This window comes from Cervus canadensis, chromosome 2 (assembly GCF_019320065.1).
Source record: "Cervus canadensis isolate Bull #8, Minnesota chromosome 2, ASM1932006v1, whole genome shotgun sequence".
NCBI lineage: Eukaryota > Metazoa > Chordata > Mammalia > Artiodactyla > Cervidae > Cervus > Cervus canadensis.
The window spans coordinates 5,646,829-5,663,154 of record NC_057387.1 but is presented as its reverse complement, the minus strand read 5'-3'; the positions used below and the strand labels follow the sequence as shown (position 1 = coordinate 5,663,154).

The 16,326-nt window shown below is 40.1% G+C and overlaps 1 protein-coding gene across 1 annotated transcript in view; it reads right to left on the bottom strand.

Annotated features, from left to right (window-relative positions):
• RGS5 (regulator of G protein signaling 5) overlaps positions 1–16,326 on the bottom strand; it is a 55,564-nt gene that overhangs the window by 18,662 nt on the left and 20,576 nt on the right. Inside the window, exons 2-3 of the mRNA XM_043450662.1 lie at positions 7,402–7,512; positions 256–317 (exon numbers count right to left, since the gene is read on the bottom strand). Of these exons, the coding sequence (XP_043306597.1) occupies positions 256–317; positions 7,402–7,512 (173 nt within the window). The remainder of the gene's footprint in view (positions 1–255; positions 318–7,401; positions 7,513–16,326) is intronic.

The following is a 16,326-nucleotide window of genomic DNA, read 5'->3' as shown; positions in this document are numbered from 1 at the left end:
AGCTCTGCTCATTCAAGTGAGCAGGACAGATGGGAATACAACCTGCACTCAGGAGCCCTCCAGACAACTCATTTTCACATTCTCCCAAAGTGAGCTAGATAATCATACTCCCTTGGCATCCTTCCAAAGTTGAAGAAATGTCAAAATTTGAGAAGAAGGCACTGGCAACCTAAAGCTGCCTCTTTTTGGCCTCTTTCCCCTGACCTTTATAAAGATAATTCAAATTTACGATTGCTCTTTTTTCCCCAGACTTACAATTGTTCTGCAGGAGCTTGTCCAGGGAATCACGCCACTGCAGGGCCTCGTCCAGCGAGGGTCTAAATTAAGCATTAGGAAAGAAAAAGGAGACAGAAAAAGATGCATTAGAAGGAAGTTAACCACATACACAAACAATGACTTGGACCTGCTTTTCTTTGAAATGTTATAGTTGATGACATTCTCAGAAAAAGAGAGTTACAGTTGTTTTATTCTGATCAAGTGGGTTTGATGAGCTGGGTTTGATTTCCTACATCTATCTTGCATATTTTCATCTTTGTTGAACAATTTGGTTAGGGTTGTCCCTTTTCAGAATTAGAGAGTATTTGTCTTGCAGCTATGTCTTGATATTCTTGAGTATCCCATGACAGTGTCTCCAACTGTGGTCTTTTCCTTCCAGATGTAACTGAATAAAATCCAGTTTTCCTACTATGGGTCTTGAACTCACGTTCTCTGCTTCATCAGGGCTACACTTTATACACCAATTTAACCCACAGAGATCATTTTTTTTCTGATCATTGCAGGATTTATTCATTTCACACATGCCTTTTCTCCCTGGCTTACAAGGAAATCTTATTAAAACTACAGAACTCACAGTGGGAGATTATATGCTGACAACCAAAATTTTAGAATCCAATAAAAAATAGATAAAGCTGAATCTCAAATAATACAAACAAATCATCTCTACAAACTAAAGCATACATTTAGGAAGAAGTTTGTACTGCACATTTATAACCAGGGGCTGTGAGGCTCAGCCCTAACCTGAGGTCACTCAAAGAGCATTTCTTTCACATTGACAGGGAATTGCCATCTCACTGGGGCTGATGGAAGATGCAAGGTGTGAAGTTGCCTCCTGGTGGGAATATTATCATAGCAGGTCTACAATTTTAAAAATCTGGAATTAAAAAAAAATGTGGGGGGTACATCTCTGGTGGTCCAGAGGTTAAGACTCCGTGCTTCCAGTGCTGGGAATGTGGTTCGATCCTAGACAGGGGATGTGGTTCGATCCCTACTAAGGTCCCATATGCTGCATATCATGGCCAAAACTTTTTATAAAACCCAGGTGCATTTTCCTGGACAAACAGAACAGGATAATGGGTTTTTGTTTTGTTTTGTTTTGTTTTTAAAATTTACTCTTTCTGAGAAGAAAAGTGGTGAGACTGTGAATAGGAATGTTGTATACAAACATTCTGGATCCTGATTCAAAGGAGAAGTAATGGTCAACATAGGATTTCCCCTTCAGTCAGTCAGTCAGTTCAGTCTCTCAGTTGTGTCCAACCCCATGAGTCGCAGCACACCAGGCCTCCCTGTCCATCACCAACTCCTGGAGTTTGCCCATCGAGTCGGTGATGCCACCCAGCCATCTCATCCTCTGTCATCCCCTTCTCCTCCTGCCCGCAACCCCTCCCAGCATCAGGGTCTTTTCCAATGAGTCAACTCTTCACATAAGGTGACCAAAGTATTGGAGTTTCAGGTTCAGCATCAGTCCTTCCAATGAACACCCAGGACTGATCTCCTTTAGGATGGACTGGTTGGATCTCCTTGCAGTCCAAGGGACTCTCAAGAGTCTTCTCCAACACCACAGTTCAAAAGCATCAATTCTTCAGTGCTCAGCTTTCTTTATAGTCGAACTCTCACACCCATACATGACCACTGGAAAAACCATAGCCTAAACCAGAAGGACCTTTGTTGGCAAAGTAATGTCTCTGCTTTTTAATATGCTATCTAGGTTGGTCATAACGTTCCTTCCAAGGAGTAAGCATCTTTTAATTTCATGGCTGCAATCACCATCTGCAGTGATTTTGGAGCCCCCAAAAATAAAGTCTGACACTGTTTCCACTGTCTCCCCATGTATTTTCCATGAAGTGATGGGACCAGATGCCATGATCTTAGTTTTCTGAATGTTGAGCTTTAGGCTTTTTATTTTAGCATTTATATTTGCAGAAACTCTGTAGCTACCTTGTTTTAACTACCAGTTTTTCTCTCACAGCAGGATTGTGTCAAGTTGGGCAGGTGACGCCTGAGGAAAATAGCTGACTGTGCTCTCCCGGGGCTCACCGGCTCTAATTTTTGTGTGATGATGTGAGTTTTTCATTGTCAGATCAAAACAGACTAACAAGGCATTTATTAAAACATTAAGGCCAATGAAGGTGTCTTTCCTAAATTGAAATTCCTTTAACTCTTAATTGTTTAGCAATTGTTCAAATAACCCAGGAAGATTCCTGCATCATAAAAATAATATCTTAGGGGTTTAATCACTTAGAATAGAAGAGACGTTGATAAGACAATTGCTGATTCTACTTCTTGTTTGAACCTCTCCAGGCTCAGAGTTAGCCTCGATATTATCTAAGGAGTGCAAGATGGCAGTAGATTTTTTGACTAAAATACTGAGAAATTCCTTCACTTCTCTATTCCTCATTGCAGAACATGTGTAGATTTTGAGTCTTAATTATATGATTTTTCATATTTTTTTTTGTTTTTATGTTTTTAGTATTTGAAGGTTAAAATAAGCCAAAAATGGGAGTAACAAACCTGATTAAATAATCTTTAGTGGTTTCATTTTCCTGACTAGAAACACGGAAACAATGGATCAAAAACTCAACAAGAATTCCTTGGAAATTTATTTTTAACAGGGAGCTACCTCCTTACTTCCCTTTTTCTTTTGGTTAGTATAAAGGAACACAGGAAGGAGAGGAGAAATGACATGAGGAAGGAATTACAAGCATGCCCCTATATTTTTCTGCCTCATTTTATTTCTAACCAGAAAAGGAACTATTTTCTACAGATCAATAAATAACTCCTCTAGGCTCTTCTATACTACCTCATACCAAGAATTTTTCCTTTGCATTTACTATTTTGTACCTACATGTTTTCACATGTGGCCTTATCCATCTTAATTTTTTCACTACAGTGGGTTTGTGGTATGCATATAACACCCACCAAGTCTTTATTGATTGCTGACAGAAACAAGACATTAAATAATTGAACAAAAGAGACAGAACAAAGGGAAGACTGAATTGCCTTCTGATTTTATAAACACCTTTGTGAGATGAAGTCACCTTCCTGTCCTGCATCTCCTCAGGCGAGTGTGGAGGGGCGCAGGGAGAAGAAACGGCAAGAGCAGGCGCACCAAACCCAAGCACGTTACCACGTCCAATTTGTCTCAAATGGTCTTGTTAGAATGAGACTAATGGTCACTATCAGCAGCACATCACAGCCGAGATTAAATTCCTGAAAAGGATGTGTGCAGAACTTGCTTGGGGGTAATATTAGTCCAAATTGATTCAAGGACACAGTCAAGCAGAACACATCCCCCACAGCATGAAGCCCAGCACTCTGATTACCAGCCTAGGAGATGCCACAGGTTCATCCTGTCCTGATTCTCAGAATTTGCCATTAAGTCTGACTTCTCTGAAACAAGATAGGTGCAGATCTAAATGACCAGTAAGTATCCTGGTTCACAGTGTCATTGCTGACCACAGAGAGCAGGCATGGAGTTTCTGTCTGTGGATGTGGAGGAGAGGAGGAAACCAGTCCAAATGAAAGGCAAGATAAACATTTATCGAGATGCTTAACTGTTTTATAATAGCCAGTGTAAATGCCTCTTGGTCCAGGAAGTGATGATCTCAACTGGAAGAGCTCTCTCCCTCTGCTGAACTCTGATCACATTTGCTTTTTGAAAATCCTACACATCAATGATACTCACTGCCTAGATGAGTATACTCACTGCCTAGATGCCATAGCTTGTCAGTCACAGAGAGATTTTTCCATTCTACTTGTCTGGCGGTGCATTCCCTGAAGCATTAATCTACCCTGCAATATGCATGTCAGATTAATGCGTAAATTAATAATGGTTCAGCTGGCCCAAGTTTAGTCTAATTGATGAAAGCTACAAATAACTCAAAAACTTAGAGTACAAATATTTTTACCCCATGAACCGTGACTATAGCTATAAGCAACTCTGGCACTTCCTTAACTAGAACCATGGGAGAATATTTTATTCTAAGCACTCGTGGTTTTCTTCTTTATTTTCTTCATAAAAAAAAAAAAAATCTGCATAGTCCCTGACACGCATTTAAACTTGCTTGATAATGTTCTGGCTCTTGACAAGAAAAATGAAATTCAGGTAATTTATTGGCATTTAAGTGCCTGTTCAGCACTCCCTTCTTTCCTGCGATATGTCTGCTCATGTCCAGCCTCAAGTTCATAGACATTTATTGAGCTCTCACCCCAGGACCAACAGTAACCTGAGCACTGTGGATGGGGATACAAATAAATACACCTGCCACTTTTTGATGTCTATTCATGGGTCAGACATTGTGCATCCATCTTTAATCCTCTCAATAAAGCTCACTCTGCAGTTTACCAGGCTAGAGTATGTATAGGACAACACTTTATAATTATTCTCCCCTATGCAGAGGCTAGGGACTGTTTACATGTACAGGTCATTCTAGAGTTATAAAGTGGTAAAACAATAACAAAAACACAGTTAAAAATTAGTGACCTTGACAGAGAGAAAAGGAACATCTAGAATATAAAATAAACTATAAAAATATCTACATCAGCTCCTGAACATTTTGCAACTGATTATTTCATGAGCCATGATAACAGTTTTTGTAAACTATATTTTCATGGTTTCATAGCATGTTTATTGTTCATTATGAGGACCTATAGTGGAGTCTTAGGGAATGCTCACATATAGAGGGTGCGCAAAAGTGGGCGCCCTTAGAGAGAGAGAGGGCAGGGGGAGAATTTAAAGTTAGAAGTTACGGAAGAGAGATATAAGATGGCCAACTGGTGAGCAGCGTCAAACTCAGCCCACAAGTCAGGAGTTCGACCTTAATGATAACAGTTTCAGTGAAGTAGTAAGTAAGGTTTAGACCTGATAAAGGGAGTTAAAGAAGAAATGGAAAGCAGTAACTTTCCATCCCTAGAGTTATCCAATGAAAGCAAAAGGAAGGGATAAGAATAGAAGAGGTGAAGTGCTTGGGGTTGGGGGTGGCAGGGTGCATAGTTTTCAGACTGGAGCATGACACTTGTTTTTTCTAGTAGAAAACAGTCCAGAGCGGAGGAAAAAGCAGTTAAGAGTACTAAAATGGTAACAGAAGCTGGCCTTGGGCAGGAGGGATATAGGAAACTTTTTTTCTATTTTTTCCAACGGTTCAATTTTCTTTTTCCTAATGAGAGGAATGAAATTATATTTAAAAAAGAGAAAATGCTTTTTTTAAAGGGATTGCTTTTTTTAAAAAAATGATAGGAGTTAAAAATACCTTCCATCCGGAGAAAGTCTTTTTTCTCCTCTGAGATTTATTTTCTTCTCCTTGAGAAGAACGTGGGTAAAAAGAAAAAAATACAGAGAATCTTGAAAGTGAGGAGAACAGAGATCAATTGAGCTCATGCAGAACACAGTCTTCTGCTAATTAAAAGGCATGGAAATGCACCAAATATAAGGTGGTGAATGGGGTTTAGGAGTTTGGAAGAACATGGGAAATCTTTGCAGTGGTCACTGTTAAAAATGCGGTAAGAGACACACAAATATTCTCTAGGGATAAGAAGGATTTTTTCCAAAACAATTCAAACTTCTGGAAGAAGAAGGGGGCTGGAAGACAAGAGAAGAAAATAATCCAGTAAATGTCAGCCTCAGGTTTTCTTCCAAAACTGCCTCTCTCTGAATCCCTGTTCAGCCAAATAATTCAAATATCTATGTGGGATATTAAAGCTGAGAATCAAAGCAGAAATGTAGCACTATATTTATTTTTTTAAAGTTAATTCCAACAGATCAATAACCTCCACATTGTTTATTTCAAAATAGACTTTTTGATCTTCTGTTATAATGAAATATGGTTCTTATTCTCTCCCAGTGCCTGGTTCCTGTTGCTCCACATTAAATTAACTTCCCTTTTTCTAAATGCAGAAAACTCAATTATGCCTCACTTCCGGCTTGGGATCACTTTGAAGTAATAAAAGGAGGAGAGTGGAAATATCCACTTAGGTCGATGAAAAAAAATTTAAAAGGAATAACCCATCTCTCTAGCTCCCAACCAATCCAGCTACATGAGTGTAAAGGTCATTTGGAGAAAAGATTGGCCAATTTATACAAATGCTAAATTTTAAAAGAAATGGAGTTTCAAAGGCATTCCTCTATTTTTACCACACTTCTGTGATCTCTGCAAAGCTTTTAGGTAGTAGAGTGAAGGGTCTTGAATACATTTAGCTCTTCTTCTCACTTTCCTTTCTTGATATCAGGGCTGTCGTTGTTTTAAAGAGAAGATGGAGTGTATTTGTCTAGTCAGTCATGGGCTGTGTAGTTAGTGGACCTACAGTGAACATCGTGAATACTGTGAGTAGTGACATTAAGTTACATTAATGTCAACGAAATTGTGGATTACGATCACTGCCATAACATCTTGAAACTTTGGAATTTTAGTTTCCCTCCATGCCTAAATAAATAGACGTATGTGGGGGCGGTGGGGGAGGACCGCAGAAGTCCTATAGAATATTAATTTATGGACTAGGGAAGAACTGTTTGATGTGCTTTAAATAGAAGCATCTGGTCAAGTATTCGTTCCTGCACCAAGGAACAGTCTTCATTTCCTCTGTTGGACCTTGAAGGGACAATGTGTTGGAGAAGAAACTATTAGACTTAATTGTCTGTCTTGATATCAGCCTCTTCTTGAGGGACCTGTTCCCACTTATATCTCCCTGCTGAGGAAGCAGTCTTGTATTATTTCCTGAGCAGGTGAGCATCCGGTCATTGTAATTAATTGGATCAAGAATGCTCACGTCACCCAAGGACAGCAAGTGAACAGGTATTTTTAACCATACTTTTGGGTCAGAAATAACTGATGAGGTGGCTGGTGCCATTTTATAAGATATGGCCCATCTCTCCAACGATGTCCCAAGATGGGGGTCTTATCTTTTTTTGTTTAAGCATCCTGCCAGTAAGCAATATTATGCTCCATATACAGGAGAGTGTTAAAAAAAAAAAAAAGAAATCCTGTTTATCAATACAAACCAACTCTCTGAGGACTTTTATGATCCTTGATGAGTCACTGAAGGGGGTAGTTCTACAGAGGGATGGTTCTCTCCACTTGAAGAATAGCCATCCTCCAGAGGTAGAAAGTGGAATCCATAATCATGACTCACTTCTGGGTCTTGGCTGGCTTCTCCGGCTTCTCATTGTATGGAATGACAAGGTCAATGGCAGACTCTGGCTTCTGGAGGAGAATTCCCAACTTGATCTTAATCTCCTTCGCCCTGAAAAAAGAGACACACGAGAGGAAAAGGACACTGCATGAACATAGAGATCTAAGAAAGAGATTTCTTTCCACGTCAGAGAAATAAAAATGAAGAAAAAACCATTTCACTGTGGTGGTGGGAAGAATACTAAAGTAGAAATTGGGATACATAAGTTCTAATAACACTTATCAAGCTCTTAATACATCCCTGGATAATATGTGTTCTCTCATTTTAATCTCAATTGTTTCATATGTATTTTTTCACATTCTATATAACAGATACTATAGTATTCCCACTTTACAGATGAAGAAACTAATGACAGAGAATTCAAATAACTTAAGATAACCCAGTCAGTATGTGATAGAAATGGACTTGACCCCAGGCTGTCTGATTTTAAATTCACAAGTGCAACTCACCAGTCTTCTGGGGGCTCTGGTCCTAGCTCTGCCACTAATTAGACACGTAACATTTGGAAAAAGGTAATCTTTTTGTTTATTTTTTTTTCTTGCTAGACCTCAGTTCCCTCATCTGCAAAATGGCAGTTAACCTAGATGCTTCCTTTAGCCATTTCCAGCTATAAAGTTAAATTACTCTGCTTTACGATTAATTCTCTATAAAATGTTCTTCTTTTACACGCATTTGATTTTTTGCAACCCCTTGCCCATTGTTCCACAACGGTTCTGGTAGTAGTATCCTACATGCAGTAAGCCTTCATTAGATGAGTGTTAATTATCAATGGTCTGACTGTAACAGCATTATACTACTCCTTTCCGTCTTCAACATTTTAGTGAATATATGTGGTCAGAAGTCTGGGCACTTCTGCATCCTAGGATACAACTCTTTTTGTGCCCAGTTTCAAAACTAACTTCCTAAATTACTCATTGTTTTTTCACAAGTCTGAATTCATAAAGCACCAAGCAGATCTTAAAAATTAATCCATATGACAAGCCACTGCATATTGGGAGACCCAAAACGCTGTCCTTTCACTGCCATTTAGCACTTCACTCATACTTTTAAGATATGGTTTATCATATTGCAGGACTTCCCTGGTGGCTCACTGGGTAAGAATCTGCCTGCCAGGATAGGAAATGCAGACTTGATCCCTGTCTGGGAAGATGCCTGGAGAAGGAAATGGCAAGCCGCTTCAGTATTCTTGTCCAGGAAAATCCTATGATCAAGAGGAGCAGGGCAGACTACAGTACATGCATGAGATTGCAAAGAGATAGCAAAATTAGCGACTGAACAATTATCATATTGCATTATGGTTACTGACTTATGTGTCTGTTTCCCACACCATAAGACCTCTTTGCAGGAGGGGATTGAGTCTTAAATATCTTTTAACACCTGTGCATAGCATGAAGCTTGGCAGCATAGTCAACTTTCAAAAATATTTGCTAACGTGAACTAAACATATCTTGATTTTTTTTCCTTACAAATCTGCTAACATTTATCTTCCAGTCAATGCTGATCATAATCAAAGTCTCAGAGAGCTGTAATGGGGTTGTGATGTCAAGTTGTGGTCTGATAGAGTTGTGTTACTATAAACACACAAGACTTTCTTCATCCATTCACATGAAGACAGTGCTGAGGCAATTAAAAACTATAAAATGCATGAGATTAGCAATTATGGATACTAGGGAGAAAAAGGAAATATACTATATAACTTTATAAAATCATAGATATTCAATCATATCATAGGTTCCTTTAGTATAGTAAATGTGATTTTGGAACTGTTGGTCACTTCCACAGTGTCTTTTCCTTTTCAGTTCCTCCTGCTTCTCTTCTTTCCCTGGGACCCACTGTTTGGTAGAAACCAACTCGGGTACCACACTATAGCAGATTGAACTCAGCTGTGCCCAACATTATGGCGGAGCTGAGAATGTTCTGCCAAGCGAGCTTATATAAAACAGAAGAAGAAGAATAAGCATCAGTTTGATTCCGGACTTTACAAGTTGCTTAAATTATCTAATGCTTAGTTTTTTGCCTAGAAATTGGGACTAATAAAATACTACATGCTCATAGATTTTGTGATGATTTAATACATTAATGCATGTGAATCACTTAGAGCGGCATGTAATACTGCTTCTTCAAAGTTAGTTCTAACTACACAATCATTCTATTTCAGCCAAATTCAAGCCATGTTCCCTAGCTTTGAGTACCAAAGTAAAACGTTCAAAAACTTCCCACATGTTACTAAGAATGAATACATCCACTTCCTCCCATATTCTACCTCTAGAGACAAGAACTGCCAATTTTATATTTATCTGAAGAAAGAAAACAGTATTTGGCTGTGAAAATGCATGCAGTATGTGTGGCTACCCTCTGCTGGCCAGTGTGTAGAACTGCAACCAGAAACACTAGGCTCACCTTTTCCATCAAGACAGGATAACCGACGTAGACCTTGAAGAGTTCCATCCAGGATACCTCTCCTCCTGGTCCCATACGCCCCTCACTTCTTGACCATAGGAGAAGGCATGACGCTACTGTTTCACTAGACCCAATAGTTCACTGTGCTGTTCTTGTGTCCGACTCTCTGCGACCCCAAGGACTATAGCCCACCAGGCTCCTCTGTCCATGCGGTTCTCCAGGCAAGAACACTGGAGTGGGCTGCCATGCCCTCCTCCAGGGGATCTTCCCAATCGAACCGAGGTCTCCGGCATTGCAGGCGGCTCTGTTCCCATCTGAGCCACCAGGGAATGGTTCTCATGCTTTGCTTTTTCCCCCTCTCAACTTCTATTTCTTTTTCTCTTTAGCCCCACTTGCTTTTGTAAAAGGCAGAGATATTTGTGTTTGATTGCCTAGTGAAAGAGTAAGTTGGATATGAAGAGGTTATTAGAATGAAGGTGTTCAACGTTTTTAAATTTCATTTATTCGTAACTACTTTGCTCCTTGATCGTGTTTACCGTGTCATCAGTATGCAGAAAACACTCAGAGAGTTTTGCCTTTACCTGCCAGGTGCTAACAGCCTATTGACGTCCCAAGCTTGTGAACTAGCACAAGCGGCTGTTGAAGAAGAAGGCAGCAGAGCACTGGTGGAGGAGCCCAGCGCTCGCAGGAGGGGCCAGGAGGGCTTCGCGGAAAAGGCAAGGGTGGAATAGCAGTCAGCAAGGTGGACAAGAAAAGGCTGGGACTTCTGGACTAGGAAGAGAATGTTCATATCATTTGAAAGTGTGAGTCGCTCAGTCATGTCCGACTCTTTGTGACCCCATGGACTGTAGCCCTCCAGGCTCCTCTGTCCATGGAATTCTCCAGGCAAGAATACTGGAGTGGGTAGCCATTCCCTTCTCCAGGGGGTCTTCCTGACCCGGGGACTAGCCTGAGTCTCCCACGTTGCAGGCTGATTCTTTACCAAGCCACTAGGGAAGTTCATTTGAAGGGATGCAAAAGAGCATCTGCATTGCCTGAGTGTAAAGTGATTGGAGAGAGCAGAAAGCAGTATTGATGAAGTCTGTTCACTCTGTCTCCCCTTTCTAATAGAAGGATGGGTGAGGGAGGAACCTCTGCAGCCTTCAGCAAATTCTGTATGAAAGACCGAAAAGAGGTAAAATTATTGAAAGCTGCCTTCAAAGAGGTGGCATCCTATCTTATAAACCCATTTCCAATGTTTCTTTGCTAAGTTTTTCAGATGCATTTACTCATTTAAAAATACTGTCTATAAATGGTGGTTAAATTCTCCAAGACATCCTACAAAAGCCTTTTAAAACCAGAGTGAATCAGAACCCTTGTATAATTTTATCTGCATCATTATTTAAAATTGTCTTTTTGAAAGATACTCTAGAAATCAACTGCCATTTATAACACTGCCTATAGAAAATCATATTTCACTTCCTCAAAGTAGAGAAACACATGCGAACTTAAGATTACTCTTTTCCTCATACTTGCCCTGGGGATGTAAGGGAGAAAGGAAAAGCAGTGCTTCAGAAAATACTTCCTCCTATGGTTCAGTGTAGGTTCACATGTATGACGTTAAAATGTCAGTGTACTTGAGAAGTCCATTTGATTGAATTAGGACTTTGAGAGAATACAGAGAGTGAACAATATTACTGCTTCTCTTCTAAAACAATAAAAGTTTAAAAGCTGAACAGTTTGACTGATGCTAAAGTAGAAACCACTTGAAATACCTTACTCTCTTTGTAAGAATAAACAGCATTATTACATTGGTTTTTCTCCTTAAGACTCCTGGATTACTTTCATTCCACTTTCACCCCTTTCTCCCCACCACAGTGACACATACAGCTATGGGAACGAAAAAACAATAACAACAACAACAAATGGAAAATCAAGCAAAACAAAAGCTCAAACTTTCTATTTATTCTCCCCTTTAAAAACACAAGGCTTCCCTGTGGCTCAGCTGGTAAAGAATCTGCCTGCAATACGGAAGACCTGGATTCGATCCCTGGGTTGGGAAGATCCCCTGGAGAAGGGAAAGGCTACCCACTCCAGTATTCTGGCCTGGAGAATTCCACGGACTGGATAGTTCATGGGGTTGCAAAGAGTCGGACATGACTGAGCAACTTTCACTTCACTTTAAAAACAAGCTTTAATGTATCCGACATTCATTTAATGTCAAAACAACTCCATCCAGAAAAGGAAACTTTCTTTTTTTTTTTTTTTTAATTTTTTTATTAGTTGGAGGCTAATTACTTCACAACATTTCAGTGGGTTTTGTCATACATTGATATGAATCAGCCATAGATTTACACTTATTCCCCATCCCGATCCCCCCTCCCATCTCCCTCTCCACCCGATTCCTCTGGGTCTTCCCAGTGCACCAGGCCGGAGCACTTGTCTCATGCATCCCACCTGCGCTGGTGATCTGTTTCACCATAGATAGTATACATGCTGTTCTTTTGAAACATCCCACCCTCACCTTCTCCCACAGAGTTCAAAAGTCTGTTCTGTATTTCTGTGTCTCTTTTTCTGTTTTGCATATAGGGTTATCGTTACCATCTTTCTAAATTCCATATATATGTGTTAGTATGCTGTAATGTTCTTTATCTTTCTGGCTTACTTCACTCTGTATAAGGGGCTCCAGTTTCATCCATCTCATTAGGACTGGTTCAAATGGATGCCCATCAGCAGATGAATGGATAAGGAAGCTGTGGTACATATACACCATGGAATTTTACTCAGCCGTCAGAAAAGGAAACTTTCTAACATGACTTCAACTCAGTCCTTGGCTCTATTTGACCGCCCACCAGGCAGTTTCCCGTTATGTTACATTAAGGCTTGTTAACAGGAACCAATTCATATCTCCTCTCGTCTCACCCCCAACCTTGCTATCCTTTGGTTTTACAAAGAAAAACTTGTTTTGAAATAAAATCATTGGAAATGCCTGGGTGAAAATTTTAATTAAGTGTTCAGAGGAAGATAATCTTTTCCCTAGATGACTCACATTAGTGATTTCAAACTGAAAAGAGATTGAATAATTGTATGGTTGTGAAATTTTAAATCCGTCCCTTGTGTGGGTATGTTTTCAAAAGGCCCTGGGCCACCTCAGTCCTTCCGACTAATTGGTGAATTGAGGGAAAGCTGTTACCTTTTAAGGTGAATAAGTGTGGAAAACAGTACAGGCAATCACTAAAACAAAAATATAGCAGAATTAAAATTGCATTAAAAATGCACTTATGTTCAAATAAACTTTGTCAATAACCAACTATATATAAAGTCCTGTGCTGGGTGTTTCAAGGGTTGCAAAGACATCCCTTGCCTAAGAGACACGTGGGACAGGTGAGTGTCGGACACATACGTGTAAACTATTTGCTAGATACTTTTCTAATCATGGATAAAAGTGGAGGGCATATATTAAAAAAAAATAAAATTGGGCCCTAGCCTCAAGGAGCGCCAATGTGATGCCATGAAAACAGTGTAGTGGTAGGCACACGCGCTACAGCCGCTCCTCCTATATTCTCTAAGCCCTCTGTGTTCTTCATTTGTGGTCTTTATCCATTTACATTATATCTCTGTATATTTATTAGTCTGTCCCTCTCCCACTAGAATGTCAGGTCCCAAGAAGAGGGTTAATATCTGTTTTGTTCACAGCTTCAGGTTCAGTACTTAGCCCAGGGCCAGGCACTTAACAGGCATGTCATAAGGATTTACTACATAAACTGATGAATCAGCAAATGAATGAATGAATTTCTAGGTTATAGTAAAACTGCATTTTGGAGTGGGTGGGTGAAATACTGGGATGAAGCACAGAATAAGTCATCAAGGACTAGGCTGTCTCTGCTTTGGTTAACTGGGGAGAGGTTAAAGTCATTAAATGACTGAAAGGACTCTAGCTGAATTCAATTTCTGTCTGAGAACTTGGAAATAGACAAGTGAGGACTCAAACTGAAGTGCTCTTCAGTCCCTCACACCAGGGAGAAAAGGCAGACTCATTAACAGTCTGATTAGAATCCATTATGAGGCCAAAATTTATCAGGTTTTACGTAAACAGAAGTAGCCCCGAGGCACGGACTAGTTCTGAGGTTGGACGTATGTTTCGAACAACCAGGGAAGAAGACAGGATGGAAGAAAATCGGGAAGTCTAGGACAGGATTTTACAACACATTTCCGAAAGAAGTGTTCTAACCTGTCCCCTGTCGAGGACAATCCAATTTAAGACCCATCCAACTTAAATCTGTGTGGCTGGACATAGGAAGCTGTGTGCATCAGTGAAGCACATCTGTTCCAGGCTGCTGCCTCCTGAAGAAACACTACAAACCTTGTTTCTACAGGGGCAAAAAGGACATGACCTTTCTTGGCTCAAAAAAAAAAAAATGTAATAAATACACATGAAAGATAAATAAAAATTCCTAAAGCACTCGTTTACAATAAGACCACAGCTGGAGTGTACTGGCAACTGGATCTGAAAAGCAGAGGAAGAAAGGAGCTCTCTGAGTTCTTGCTGCTGAGATCCGAGTCATGTAGACAGAAGCCCAGCAGAGGCTGATGGAGAGAAGGGGGCCCAGGGTGTGTGTGCTCACTGCGCTGGACCCTCCTAGAGAGATTCACTTGGTTCAAGACTGGACAAGCCTCCTTGTTGGCTGTTCATTGAAAACTGGATATCAGTAGAGTTTGTTACTGATAGGTGGCTCATGAGAGACAAGGGTGATCTTGAAAAACCACAGAAGAACATAAGGAAACATCACTGGAAAATCAGGTCAATTCTCAAACTCCACAGGATCCCCCTTAAAATCAAGATTGATTCTCATGTGCGGGGAGAAGGCCCTCCGGGGTCATTTTGGTGGAGAGAGAATGTATAAATTTGGCATCTACCATTTTCCTGAAATAATCTTCTTCTATCTGAACTAAAGAAAATCCACTCATTGCTTATCAGAAAGTGGAAGAGTAATTTACTAACGCAATAAGATACCATGTTAAAGCATGCATTTTTTTTTTTACCTGATATATATTATTAATATGATACATTATGGAAAATGACTCTAGGTTACTTAATGTGAAATACTGCTTAGTGGTCCAAAAGATAGAATGATGAAGAAAATGCTAAAGAATACACAGTATTATTATTACTCATGCATTAGGATATAACTCCAAAACAACAGCTCTGTTTCCAGACACAGTTGAATCATTCCCTGGTGCTTTAAGTTTTCACTTATATTAAGTGAATTAAATAGCTAGCACTGTAACACTATAAGATGAATAAAAAAAATTGAATTGACGATGTCAGTTGCACCCAATGGATGCATACAAGTTACATTTGTCTATTGTAACCTCTCAACATTTAATGTTTTCTGATCTCTTAATTTGGGCTTCCCAAGTGGGGCAAGTGGTAAAGAATCCACCTGCTAATGAAGGGGACCCAAGACATTGGTTCGATCCCTGGGTGGGGAAGATCTTCTGGAGAAGGAAATAGCAATCCACTCCAGTAATTATTGCCTTGAAAAATCCCATGGACAGAGGAGCCTGGCGGGCTGCAGTCCACAGGGTCACAAAGAGTCGAACACGACCGAGCACACACACATGCACACACGCACACAACCTCTTCTTTCAGTAAGTTTTTGTAATAACAGCCACTTTCATTCTTATGTTCAAGTTCTTAACTGCCCAGATTAGCTCAGCATCAGGGCCCCAGACAGGCAACCTGCAGAAAAAGACTATGGATCTCATCTACAAGCTGACTGACTTTATTTCATAGATTCACATTGAGGTAGAAAAGACTGGCCTTAGTAGCTTCTCCTTTTGCTCACGTATTTATTCAACAAAATAAAAGTATGTTTATTAAATGCTTGCCATGTGCCATAGACCATTACAGGTTTTGAAATTCTTGTGAAACAAAAAGACAAGATCTTCTCACAGAGTTTATGTTTCAGTTGGGCGAGACAAACACAACATCAGGAATCCAAACAGTGAAATGAAAACTTTCCGCTGCTTGTAATTGCTACAGTGTGGCACTGTGTAAGCATTAGCTTCAACTGTTTGCCCTAATCACAGTGGTCAGCAGGCTTGTGAAAAAACCACGGTCCAGGGGGCGCTGCTGTAGGTGCCTTAGCGGTCCTTACAGAGAGCAGGCACCACCAGATGCTTGTCAATTACCAGAGCACGTTAGAAGTGAGTTTTCACTCATAGATTTGTTCATTAGAGAATGGGCTCTCTACAGTCACAATGATAGTCAAGTCATTTGCACTGGTGATACTGTTGTGGAAACTCACAACCACCCCATAGAAAGGTTGTAAGGATGTAAATAGCTCTTCACTCTTAGAGATGGCACTTGTGACTTCATTCCTAAGTAGTCCTATATCCCCTTGATTCAGAGGTTTCTTGTTGACTGATACCAGCTACAAAGGTATTAGAATCCCACCTCAGGGGCTTCCCTGGTAGCTCAGG